Source organism: Octopus bimaculoides, chromosome 1 (genome assembly GCF_001194135.2).
Source record: "Octopus bimaculoides isolate UCB-OBI-ISO-001 chromosome 1, ASM119413v2, whole genome shotgun sequence".
NCBI classification, from domain to species: domain Eukaryota; kingdom Metazoa; phylum Mollusca; class Cephalopoda; order Octopoda; family Octopodidae; genus Octopus; species Octopus bimaculoides.
Genome location: NC_068981.1, coordinates 55253726 through 55267886, shown reverse-complemented (window position 1 = coordinate 55267886; position 14161 = coordinate 55253726). Strand labels below are relative to the sequence as shown.

At 32.1% G+C, this 14161-nt stretch overlaps 1 protein-coding gene and 1 non-coding gene across 2 annotated transcripts in view; both read left to right on the top strand.

The window, feature by feature from the left end:
* Window positions 1–12972, top strand: part of LOC106883885 (bromodomain-containing protein 1) — a 106396-nt gene extending 93424 nt beyond the window's left edge. The window contains exons 12-15 of the mRNA XM_014935024.2: window positions 2039–2800; window positions 5560–5666; window positions 5842–5984; window positions 6789–12972. Coding sequence (XP_014790510.1) covers window positions 2039–2800; window positions 5560–5666; window positions 5842–5984; window positions 6789–6981 — 1205 coding nt within the window. The 3' untranslated portion in view covers window positions 6982–12972. The remainder of the gene's footprint in view (window positions 1–2038; window positions 2801–5559; window positions 5667–5841; window positions 5985–6788) is intronic.
* Window positions 5147–5220, top strand: Trnat-agu (transfer RNA threonine (anticodon AGU)). Its single transcript has one exon. It is a non-coding gene; the product is annotated as a tRNA-Thr (tRNA).
* Window positions 12973–14161: the final 1189 nt, after the last annotated feature.

Below are 14161 nucleotides of genomic sequence, written 5' to 3'. Positions count from 1 at the left end.
ATATATATTTATATAATAATTTTGTGCATACTACTAATTTTTCCCTCATGTTATAGAATGGTTATTTTCCAAACATATGAATATTCTTCTTTTAAACTCCTTTATAATAGGAATCACTTTTAATTAATTTTCCTAACCTTATTTAAAAATATACATATATATTTGAATTGATGAATTATATGGCAATTTTCATTTTACATTTCCTTCTCAGAAATTGTGAAGATTTTTTTTTTTTTAATATCTTGCAGAGAACTTAAAGGTCAACTGTTGATTCTTTTTTTTCTCTTTAATATCGCCCATAGTTCTTTAACCGTTGTACTGGCTGACTTGCTCACTAAGACTATCTTCCTTTCATTGATAGCCAAGGCCTTGTTCCATTCAATGTTGCTGCTGATACTGACATACTTTTCCTCATATCTTTTCTCAAACTCTTTTTGCTTTTCAATTACAGCCATTACTCATTCTTCATCCCTTTACTATTTTCTTTCCATCCAACTAAAAACTTAGTAAATTCTACCCCCTCTTCCAAAATAACAATAACCATTGCAAATACTAAAAGGTTATTAAAAATAATCAGAAATTTTAAAATTGACTCAATTAACAAGGAAATAGTTATTTGTTTCAGAAATGCAATAAGTTGTGATTTTAAAAACATTTTTCAAAGTTTTGCTGAACTCTCACTCTTCTGACAAAGTGCTAGATCATGAAATGGAAAATTTAGAACTGTTTATGCTGTGTAGTTCAGTTAAAATTTAACCAGTTTCCAAATATTCCTTACAAACTTGTTTGCACTTACAATTTATGGTAGGAATTTCAGTTTTTTTGTGAGCATTATAGTTTTTCACTAAGCTTTTTTGTGTTGATTTGTGGAGTAAAATATAGAAAGTCATTTTTATAGTGACTTCATTCTTTGCCAGATTGAATTAGTTATCATTTGTTTACTACAGATGTAGTGAACTCCTTTCCTGTCGGTAATATTCTGCTGAAAAATGTCTTGCTACTGGGAACCATTTTAAGCAGATTCTATAAATTACACAAATGATTGTTTCATTTAAATACAGAAAATTTCGAATCTTTCAGACTTCTCTGGAATGCTGTTATTATTATAACCATAATAAATGATGGTATAATAATAACAATGATAATAAAAATACTAAAAGTGTAATTATCTGTTTAATTAATTCTCCGATACATTTATATTTTGTTTCATTTTGCTGGGAATCATTTGAACAGTTGAAGTCTTTATTATTTTTGTTTTTCCTTGTTTTGTTAATTCATTTATTGACTTGTTCTTTCATTAAGTCCAGCATGACCGATGATTGGAAACTTACTCCCAACAGCTGAAGATTGGTATAGGCTTGGTTTCTTTTGGAATTTACTATTTTTCTTGTTTAGGTTACTCCATTTGTGATTCTTGGTTTACGGGCACATTCTTGTGGGATAGATTGTGTGTGTGTGTGTGTGTATATATATATATATTTATATATATATATACTCTTGGTAATTCAACTTGCCTGTTTCTTAATAAAAAAGGATAATAATCTTGCAAATAAAGCATTGAAATTTAAATGAAGATTCTTTCTCTTCCTTGAAATCAAAGGCATTCAATCTTGGCTCTCTATTCAGATTTTCTTCTTTTCCTTTTCATAATTGCTGCTGCTAATTACTACTACCTCAATAATAATTATCTTTAATAAATATTTAAAGTTGTTCCTTAAAATCATACATCCAAAGTAGTGTAGGTGTGATTGGTTAAGTACCTTAAGTGAAAGCATTTCCCCATCCTTCAACATTATCATTCTTTTATTTCTTATCTTGTTTTTTTTTTTAATATTTTTATTTCTATAGTGCTTGTTAACAAATGATTAATGATATTCTACAAGCTACAATTTGTGACTTGTTGATTGTTACCATACTCCTTCCCCTCTTCTGTACAACATTTCCAACAGCATTTTTCTGTTATATTTGCCTATAAGCCAAGAAAAGAATGGTGTTTCCTTCATTACATTGCTGTTTTTCTTTCTTTCCTATTTTTCAGGAGGGGACGCTAAAACTTCTAATGACACTTCTCAAACTGTTGCCACTTCTGCCCAGTGTTGTGAATCTAAGGCTTCACCAACTCCTGTTACTCCACCAAATCCAACTGCCCATGCTCCTATTGCTGGAGTCAACCGACGGACTGCAGTGCTCTTCACTAAGAAGTTAAATAAAACAATGACTCCTTCAGCAGTGAGCACGCCACAGCGTAAGGGCCGTCCTCCTCGCCTTAAAAGCCAGCTAGATCTTCCAGACAATTGTAGCACCCAAACATTTCCAGGACCAAATAGCAAAGGAACTGGTGGTAGTGGTAGCAGTGGCAGTGGTGGCAGCAGGGGTGGTAGTTCCAGTAGTAGTGGAAATGTAAGTAGTGTCACTAGCAGCAACAATAACAGCAGCAGTAACAACAACACCAACACCAACACCACTAAAGCTAGTAGTGGTGTCACCAGCCCGGTTTCTGCAAGCAGTGGACGAAAAAGAGCAGCTTGTTCTACTAACATAGGGAACCTAAATGTTCGTGACATCCAGCCAACACCACCCAAACGAGGAGCTGTGTCTGTGGCCTCTGATCCTGCACACTCTAATATGTCAAATTCGGGTGATTCCACTTCAAACCTTTTGCCAAAAAACAGCTTTACTCAGTACCGAATTGATCCAACAAACAGTTTTTCAGAATCGGACAGCACATCGGACATCAGCAGCAGTGATGAGTCTTTGTCTGACAGTTCTAGTGGGCAATCAAGTAGCCAGAGTAGATCAGGTACTTCAGTTTAATTCTGTGTTTCTCTCAACTGCATGCCCTTTCTTTCATTATAAATAAAACTTTTGTATATGTTAAATTCCATCTACTTGCATTGGTTATTTTGACTTTTTGCTGACTTATGATTTTTTCCCTTTTAACTAATTTTTTGATAAAATACAAATCACCCCTCATTAGTTGTGTTCAATTGTTATAAGTCCAGCTTCATTTAAAACCTCTTGTGATTCTAAATCAGTGTCTCTAAAAAGGAGTAGTAATTCCTCCTTGTGTTGGTAAATGTCACACATATTATACTTGTATTGTATGATAAGTGTAATATAGTGTTGGAGGTATTAATGTGTATAAGATAAAACATGAATGTTTTAGTAAAAATTGTGTATGAACTCTATTCTAAAAAATTTGTTCTTTATCTTTATCCATTACTATTTAATTTTTGTTTCATGTTCAAAGGCTTTGAAAAAGAGACACTTTTTAAAGTTACAACTTTGACTATTCTGCCAGTGCCACCTGACTGGCACTTATGTTAGTGACACATAATAAGCACCATTCAAGCGTGGGTTGATGCCAATGCCACCTGACTGGTACCCATGCCGGTGGCATGTAAAAAGCACCACCCAAACGTGGTCGATGCTAGTCCCCCCAACTGGCTTCTGTGCTGGTGGTACATAAAATGCACCCACTACACTCTTGGAGTGGTTGGTGTTAGGAAGGGCATCCAGCTGTAGAAACCTTGCCAGATCAGATTGTAGCCTGGTGCAGTCTACTGGCTTGCCAGTCCCCAGTCAAACCGTCCAACCCATGCCAGCATGGAAAACGGACATTAAATGATGATGATGATGATGATGATAATTGAGATTTGTAAGTAGCTAACTTATGCAGAATCTTGACTGGTTAAATAGCTAATAATAGTATAAGTAATACTGGCTAGTTAATGTTAATTCAACATCATTTTATCCACTTCAATTTTTTTTTAACTTGCTTTCTTAAAAAATGTAATCTATCATTTGGTTTCATTAAATAAAATCTTACAACTATTTCCATTCATTACTAGAAGTGGACAATGAGTGGACTATTTGGTTAAAGCAGCATGAGTTCCATTTATACCCTTCCTTTACATTTTCCTTAACTTCCCTGGCTACTTCCTTTCCATTTTCATTTCTTTTTTATATTTTAAATTTAAATATATTTATAGTTTTTAAATTACTCTATTATATATTTTAAACAATCTTCTTAGCTGCAGATATGATAGAAGATATATAGCATATGTTTGTTTGTATGCGTGAAATTAATGGTGATGCTTATCTTAAATTTTTCTTTTGCATATCATTTAATGTATAAAATATTAAATTTTTCATGTTCATAATAGAAATTACTGGTATACTGTAAGACATGTACTGTAATGGTTGCAATCATTCAGATAAACCTGAATTGTTTTTGGGAAGAATGCCCTTCTTCCAAAGCTGACATTTATGAAATGTCAGTTTGATGCTACTCTTAATGCTTGCAATGGTAAACTTTATTTTCATATAGTCCCTAATTACATTTAGAAGGGCTGAATTAATATGACTTAAGTATCTCTACCTTTGTTAACACTTTTGTTTTATTTTAACCGTTCCAAACTATATATAGTAAACTAATCTTATGTGTATAAAGTAAGCTGCAAAATAGATGGTATGCGATTTATGCGTATATGTGTTTTAGTATATCTGTCCTATATTAGTTATGTTTATGCATTGGACTGAATTCAGGGGTCCATAGTTCCAAATCTTTTATCTACTGAATCATAGTCTCTTTGGTCAATTATGTATCAAGTTATTGGACTGAATTTTGCTCTAGTCATACTGGTAATGTTCAGTGTTATACATACTGTCACTGTGCAAACCAATTAACATTTCCAACAACTTCACCTTCAGGAGAATATAACAATAAATAAATAAATACAACTAATTTAAGTATTAGAGATTTCAATTTAAAAGTTTGGAAAGCAAAACTGTTTTCTGCATATATCACATATGTATTGAATAGTTATTAAAATCTTATCATTGACATTGGATTGTGCCTCAAACTATTTTACTGAGAATGTATGTACAGTTCTCAATTCTCAGTTGAATATTTGTGCACTAACATAAATATCTATCTGATGGTAAAGAAACAGTTTCTCCAAGAATCCAAAACTATTAAGCCATTCAACCCATGTTTAACCTATATCAACAAATGTAATATCTTAAAATGAAACAAAGATTTAAAAAAAAAAAAAAAACTTTGAATAATTTTCTTTTTGAAATTATATGTTGATCTTTCTTGGTCAACATAATCAGAATTTTGGGTTGTAAAAATAGCTTACACGACTCCGTAGCTCAGTTGGTTAGAGCGCCAGTTTAGTAAACTGGAGGTCAAGGGTTCAAATCCCTTTGGAGCCTATCATTTTCTTTTTACACATTTTCTCAACTACAGTCCTTTGATGGGATTCTCAAGTTAATGTTTTGTGAGTCCTATTTCTTGAACTGGATATTATTACAGTGTATCTAAAACACTTTAATTATTTTGATATTTTGCTACATAGTGTTTTGAACTCTTGCTTAATTTTTTTTTTAATATTTAAAACACCATATTTTACTTATCTTCCCATTCTCTTCAGTGTCTCTTTTAATAAAATCTTTTTGTTTGGTTTCTCTCTTTACATTAAAATCATGTTATTCTTTATGTGATCTTGTCATGAGCTGATAATCTTTATGAATTTCCATTTATTATTGTTGCAGCACGTGCTCATCGAAGCACAAGTTGTGATTCTGATGACATCATTCCGTTAGAGCCGCTTGATTTAGTGTGGGCCAAATGTCGAGGTTATCCCTGGTATCCAGCACTGGTGAGTTATTTTACAATTTCTGTGCTTTCTCTTTAGTTTCATTTTTCATTGCTTTGACTCCAGTTTTCTTTGTAACTTTTTCATTCCTGACATTTTGTAATTAAAGTCAATTTCTAATTGCCTGTGATAAAATCAATTTCTTTATAATGTCTTTTTTCTTTTTTTTGTGTCACAGATAATTAATCCCAAAATGCCAAAGACTGGTTATTTTCACAATGGAGTTCCAATTCCAGTACCTCCAGATGAAGTTTTGGCTTTACAAAAGAAATATGATGAACCAGTTTACTTAGTGTTGTTCTTTGATACTAAAAGAACTTGGTGTGTAAAATTTTTTTTTTCTCCAAATACTGGACAATTTTTTGGGGGGGACTTCTATTAAAGGTTGAATAAATCTAGCTTTTGCTACTACTTAGGTGTAGGAGATTAGTTTACTAAAGTGTAAAGTGATGTTACTTGAAGAATTTGATGTCTTTCATAAACAAAAATTAACTTAAAAATTTAAATGGAAATACTGCTTAAATCTGAAGTAATGGAGTAAGATTGGCATTTTTCAGAAGAAATAATAGAACATGCGATGCTTTATATAATTTATAGTTTCATCTGTCAGAGTTCAAAACCTAGTAAGGTTGACTATGTCAGCAAGTTAGGCATATACTGTGGTTAATCCAATTTCCTACTAATTTGTAGCTTTGTGCCAATGTCAGAAATTATTTTTGGTTTTCATTGTGTGATTTCAACATTGGAGATTTGAAATTTTGGAGGTTCTTTTTTTAATAGTCCTGAAGCATTGTGTTAGCACTTTAAAAAGTGCAAACACAAATGCTTAAAATTTTTATTAATAACCAAACTCTGATTTTGGTAGACATGTTTGTAAAATGCTCTCAATTTTTTAATCAGTCTGTTTTAACTCTGATACAAATTGCTTAAGAACTTTTTCATTTATTTGTTTTAATTTCATATTCAAATTAAATAATTTCTTTAATTTGACATTAATTTGACATATTTGTTTGGCAATTAAAAAAATAAAAAAATTGCTTTAAGTTTAGGAATATTTTCATGAGAAAGCATTTTGAATTAATTTCATTTTATATTTATATATTTCTTTTCTTATCTTTTTAATAGGCAATGGTTACCAAGAAATAAGCTTGAACCTCTTGGTGTTGACTCAGGTTTGGACAAGGCCAAACTAACGGAAAATAGGAAGCCAAATGTTCGCAAAGCTGTTAGAAAAGCATATGAAAAAGCAATTCTTCATCGTTGTAGTGTGACTGGTGATCCTAATCCGTTGTCTGGGGATTCCAGTACTGAAGACTAACAAGATATCGGACTAATAATATAGCTTCCCTATAATAATAAACTGGCTTATATGGCCAAAGGGCTGTTTATTTTAATATTGCAATTTTGGGAGCTATCTTTACTGACCATCCACATGGCTGCTATATGTAAGGTCTTAATTTATAACTAGCCACCTTCTGTTGTCACTCTCTTCTCACCATTTCTTTCCCCCCCCTCCTCCTTTTTTTTTTCTTTCTAAAGTTTCATTCCTTTTTTATTTTTTTCTCTCTCTCACCTATTCTTTTCAAATAGCACAGATGCTGTCTGCTGTCTGAATAGTTATGAGAGTTAACAGAAGTCGCAGTGAATATTGTTTTATAAATATTTGAGAAATATTGTAAATATTTTTCCATGTAGTCCATTATATCAATTGTTCATCGCCATCTCATCAATGAGTGCTCGGTTAAATGTTTATCCTGTTGGTCTTACATAAATGGCCCAAACGTTTTCTGCTTCTTGACATCTGCTCATCTTATCTGCTATTTTTCTTTTAGTTTTTCACTTGCATACACATACATTTTACCTTTATAAACATACACACACGTACATATATACTCTAGAGTTCCTTAGTTTCTTTTAGCCATCATGTCTAAGGCCATACTGTGGTTATAATTGTGTGTGTGTGTGTATGCATAGTGTGTATACATGTTTGTGTATGAATCTGTATGTATTAATGTGTGTTTGTATGTGTGTCTGAATTTATGCATGTTTGTATATATGATGATGGTATATGTATATATATATGTGTGTGTATTGTATATTTCTATACATATATGGGTATATGTATATAAATATATATTAATATATATATTATTACACATAAATATATACACGCACACGTGTGTATATTTAGGTGTGTGTAAGTGTGTGTATTTTGTAATGGAAATTTATATTGTGCATTTAGTTTTAAAATGCCTTCTCTAAAGACAAAGTTCTTGGTGATTATAAGTGGGATGGGAACTGGGTGCTGTATAACATCATGGACAATATATTATATTTTAAGACTTTGTTTGGAGAAAGCAAAGGATTTTGATGCTTGTTAAGAATTTGTTGTTATCAAGCATCATATTGTTAAATTTGACTTTACAATGGATTTTATTTCTGGTTGCTGCTAACATTTTCTTGCAACACGTACGTAGGAAGTACTTTTGTATTTCATTGCATTTGTTTTTGTACAAAGCACTTAGTATGTTTCCTAATCAGACCAAAGAAGCATGTTGAGGTTTCTGATCAATGGGTGGATGTTGTTTGTGTGTGGGTGGTTGATATCATTTTGAAAGGATTGAACAATTTGAAACTCTTTGCAGTAGTGGAATTAAATGTGAATCACTGGCTTGAATGTTCATCACAACTGTTCTTAAGGGTACCATAGAGAAGACTGAGCTTTTCCCCTCAACCATAGCATTGTCATAGTGGAAACTGACCATCATTTTACCTAGAGATTCATATACAATATTTACTGATAAATTGGCATTTTTGGGGACATATTTTAAATTATTTTTTATTGTCATATATTAATGAAAAGAAACCAAAAGAGAGAATAAAATTAGTTTGAAAAATCTTTTATTTTCTTGATATGATATAAATTAATTTTTTAAAATTCTTGATCTTTTTTTTTTTTAAAATTCCCTCTTGGTTTCATAAAAAATATTATTTGGTTTTTGCCAGTATCTATCTGTCTGTTCATCAAAGTTCGAAAATATTTTCTGATGCAGCTCATTTAATCACCTCATTTTATTTGAAAGCAGGGGCTAGACTCCCACCCCTTTCCTTCCTTTTTGGCATCAGATTTGTCACTCTTTCGGCATAATTCTTCTGTGCTTCTACTTCTGTAGTTTGTCTTAGTCATTATTTACTTTATCTCCTCACAATCTGCCTATATACACATAACTTGATCATTTCTTTCTACTGCCTATGTCCTCTGTAAACCCAGCAGCGATCTCTAATCTCCAAGGTTAGATATAATGGTGTCAGTTACCTCAGCCATTAACTGGTCATGAAGCTTTTCACGGGTATTTTCGTGCATTTTTACATGATATTCACCTTCACTCTTTATCTATTTTCCATTAATTCTTAATCTGTTCCTTTCTAACTATCCATTTCTCTCTGATTATTCTACTGCTGTCCTATCTGAATCTCCAACCTTTCTGGTTCTCTGCATTTTTCATTTAATTCTTTCTCTAATTTTTCTCGCTCTAAAAACTCCATTGTTTTCTTTAAAAAAAGGTAGACATTATTACTTTCTGTAATCTAGGCCTGAACTGTGGCTCTACTGAATATTCCAGCATGTGCTTTTGCTGGAGGTATAAGCACAATAGAAATCTTGTCTAAGCATTTCTGTAAAAAAATTGCTTTAAGGTATTTTCATAATGTAATCACATTTTAGTTTTTCATTTTAGAATGTCATGAATGATTTTGTAAATCCAGACATTTGCATAGATTATAATTTCAAGAGCATAATGTAATGTCTACAACAGGATTTTATATTATTTCTTCAGAATTTGATCCATTCAGCTTTGTCCATTCTCCACAAGTTATAACATTATATTCATTAAAAATGTTATTTCATCAGAATTATGTCTGCTCAACCAATCGATGTTAAAGTGTTTTTTGGAGCATGATCATTTAATCAGTGTAAAGTATGGACTATTCTTTGTGTTACTTAGTAAGTAGCTTATATTTGTAAACTGGATTCTTCCACTTTCTGTCTCTTTATCAAAAGATTAGGTTTTCAATTATTTCACTAAAACCATGGCTATTATCACTGACACTGTTTTGATCCTATTCTTGCAGATTAACTTGTTCAAAAAGATAAGTAACGTTGAATTGAATTTTTTTTAATATGTATTCCAATAAGAGAAAGTTTATTTCGTTTCTTTTCATAACACAAATCGCTTTTCTATTTACCCTCCCCCCTTTTTTTTATATATATATTTTTGGGGGCCAAAATCAAAATTTTTAAAGCTTGCATTTATGAATATGAGGTTAAGTAATGAGTTTTTCATTGTGTTAAACAATGTTCATTGAACACCATGAAAAAAAATAAAATTTAAACATCTTCAATCATTTAATTCTATAGATGTATTGTGGATATGTGTAATGATCATTAATATTTGTGTGTGTGTGTGTGTGTGTGTGTGTGTCCCCCTCATCCATACTTTTATATAAAATCATCTGAATTTTGATATCAATATGAGTTGGATGGTTCTCATAATTTAGAAATTAGAAGCTTTCTTTGCTGAGTGTAACAAAATAAGTATTTGTGTCTAAGAATGTGTAATTCCATGCATTTGGTTCTTTGTAAACTAATAACACTACATTCTATAAAATTGATTTCATTTTAATTAAGTTTTGTCTTTTACTTCTTTAATTACTTATTTATATTTTTTAAAAAATCTTTGAGTTGTTGCAGTAAGGGTTAAGCAATTGGAGATAAGTTTTAGTGTTTTCTACATGCACTAAATTATATATCATTCATTGCACTGGAAAACTGAAGTTTTATTTAATATATAAATTTTAAAAAGAAAATACATGGTATTTCAATGTTGCTGTTTTCTAAACATAAAATCATTTTTAGTTTTCTTCATTGCTGTGTTGTATTTGTAATCAATGGACCATTTGTAAAGGTATTTATTCCATACCTTGTTGTTTAAGTTCCTCTATGCAGTTTGTTTTGAGTCTACAATTATTTGGTGCTGTTCAACGATTTACTGCTGTCTGTGTTTGCATTTCATTATACAAATTTTTTTCATTTGATTAGGCTTGTTTAGTTTTCTTTTTTAGTATTAGAGTGTGCTCATGCAGATGGTATGTTCTTGTTACAAAATGGCTGTTTGTATAAGTTTTCAGTAAATAGTTGGTGCCTTATAGACAATATCCATTATTGCTTTTGGTTCCTTCTGGAATTCACTTACCTGTTTGTTGCAGTTGTGTCAAACTTTTTTGTAGAAAGAAATCACATTCTGCATTTAACAGACATTCAGGTATAATAGTGTTTCTTTTCCAACTTCTATTTTATTTACATTCCAAAGTTGTTTTTTTATATATATTTTTTCTTCATTCAAACAATGGTACTTGCATCATTGAGAAATAGTTTTAGTTTTTCTGTACTGGATTATTTTAAAGGGATATCGCTTTCCAGCAATCTACACATTTTAGATGAAATATTTCTTGTTAGTCTATCTCTTGTGGCATTCAAGTTGTAAAATTATTGTCTATGGAATGATCAGAAAGTTCTGGACATTATAGAGATTGTTTAACAATTTGGAAGTTTGATTATAACATGCATTTTTAGTAAACCTCCCTAAATATATTATTGGTTTGTTTTACTAATAAAATTGTTTTGTGGTTCTGGCAATATTTCTTTTAAGTTTTGTCTTTGAGAGAGAATGTGATGTTACTTCAATTTGTGGTCTCTCTAAAGATTTCATAACAAAATGTTGCAGAAGGTTTAAATTTTCATGTTGTTGTCATAAGTCTTCTGAAGAAATAGTATGGTTACTTCTACGGTCATTATATGTTTCACTATAAAACTATTCTTAATCAGTTGTTCATTTTTAAACCTTGTTTGTGTGTGGAGATGGTTGTATTGGCAGAAACAAATTCGATGTAAATAAGGTTTTTATAGGAAGCTTATCTCAGTTGTGTAGTCAGCTATGTCTTTAGCCATAGATAACTTTGTGAATCACTGCTGTTTTGGTACTCCAGCATATTTAGACATTCCTCTTTTTTCTTTTTATTATGTATATTGCATTCTTAAAAGATCTCTGTGGAAGTTATCACTTAAAATAATCTTATTTAATCAACTGGTAAATTAGTAGTTAGAAAATGGTAAGTTTTCTTAACTTTTATTTCATTTTAGAACCAAACTTACCAATGCATCTAAGTCATATGTTGTGTTTCATAATTGTTCTTGTTGAATTGTTATATTTCTGATTTGTGGATAGAGTGGGGAAAAAAGAACATGGCCTCTAGTTGTGATTATCAATCTAAGACATTAAGCTACCAATAGAATTTACAGAAATGCCATGCCAACTAGAATGGAGTTACTGTTATTCAATTGATATTTTGTAGACTAGACAATTTTAACTGTATTTTGAGATGCTTCCAAATTCATCGTTTGTGTGTGATTACAAAGACACACTCGCGCGCGCACACACACACACACACATACACACACACGTAATATTTATATCATATATGTATACACATATATACATGTCTGTGTGTGTATATATACACATACATGTGTGTGTGTGTGTGTGTATGTCATATAAACATGTGTGTATGTATATATGTATGTATGTGTATGTATGTAGGCCACATATCTCTCTTCTTTCAACCTTTCCTTTAATACTTCTGCCAATAGAGGGAGTGATTGTTTTTTTTTTTTTGTTGTTTTTTTACACTTGCAGGAACAAAAACATCATTGTTTTTGTTTACTTCTATTTGTTATTTTATAACCGGCGAAAAATTTGACACATTCTTTACTACCTCTATCTTTATCTTTATATTCTGTTGGATAAAACTTTATAGAGGACAGGTGTGAAGGGCAGTGGAAATCAGGGAGCTGAAGCAAAACTCCTTGCTGGCAAGATTATTTTCTCTGGACTCAAGATGGTCTTTGTAAACATTTATAGCTAATGACCTGGCTATGATCTCATCTAACGTCAATCTTTATTCATCAGCCAAGAGCTGGTGGCAGTTTTCATTGAACATTTTGCTTAATAAATCCTTTTTTGACAACTATTTCATCGTTTTTTTTTTTCTTTAGGAATCGGTTTTTTTTTTCATTTTCTTTTTTTTTTTTTGCCCTCTTTGTCTTTTGTCTGATAAGTCTCTCTTTGACTACTTACTTCTCTCCCCCACTTCATCGTGCTACTCTCTTCTTGATTCAGACACCTGGTTGGTTTCCCAATCACTTAGTCAAGTAATAAAGCAATGTTTGTAATAAATGAACATTTTTAAAACACTACTTGTTTACAGTTTTATTTTTTTATAAATCCCATTTCAGTTAAGATGGTACATAGATCAAGCTAGAGGTTCTTTACAAATAGGAAAGGATTGGTGACCCTAGTCTATCAGGGTTTTCCTTTAATGAGTCTGAAGGAAGAGGGCTTATCCATGACCATGGCAAGCTCTCTGAGACTGGTGAACTTAAGGTTGTTAATGCGCTATTTAAACTGCTATAGGTCAACACATGACGAAAAGACAGCTAGGAAAAGATTCCAGGGGATCACTGTTCTGGGGAGGAAGGACGGGACATAATGGTTAGTTTGGGGGTAGAAGGATGACATGGGATGGAGAGATGAGTGGGTTGGGTGCCGAAAATAGAGGAGGTGAAAGACCAACGAACTCTGAGGAACAGAGGCCATTGTAGTAGCAATAGAAAACAAAGAGAAGAGGCAGCATGCCTGTAGATCAGCGGGTAGAACATGTCTGTGGAATTGACAGTTCTCATTTAGTGATATTGTCCACGGAAAAGAGAAACAATGTTTTTTCATAGATTAACTTTTTTTTCCCAGTCTGTCAAAAATTTAATATAAGGTTTTCTTTTAGCAAGATACAGATAGTATAGGGTGAAGGAAAACAAATTATGACATTTATGCCTTTCCATATAAAGCACCAATCAAGTACTGGGGATTAATTGTTGGCCTCAAGTAACAGCAAATTGAACGTTTCACTGGGTGTTATGATTAGCACATGGAAGGAAATATTTTTGTTATAAATATAATATTAGTGGTGCATTGCTGTACTCAAGAAGACCCGCCCCGCCCACCACAACAGAAATGAGATCGTAAAACCAAGGTGCCGCATAAAAAGTACTGGTGTGGGTGTCGGTGCCGCGTAAAAAGTACCTTGTACACTTTGTAAAGTGGTCGGCAGTAGGAAGGGCATCCAGCTGTAGCAACCTAACCAAAACAGACTATGGAAATTTGTACGGATCCTGGCCTTGCCTGTTCCTGTCAAGTCGTCTAATCCACACCAGCATGGAAAACGGATGTTAAATTATCATTATTACTATTGTTGTTGTTAGTGAGTTAAGACGTGTTTTCAGAGCTCCGTGAGGTTGGATTTTTTCAAGTTTACTGACTGATTTGTTTGTTTTTTGTTTTCTGAACCCCTTTTGGTGCGCTGAAAGGGTTCTTTTGTTGAAGGTT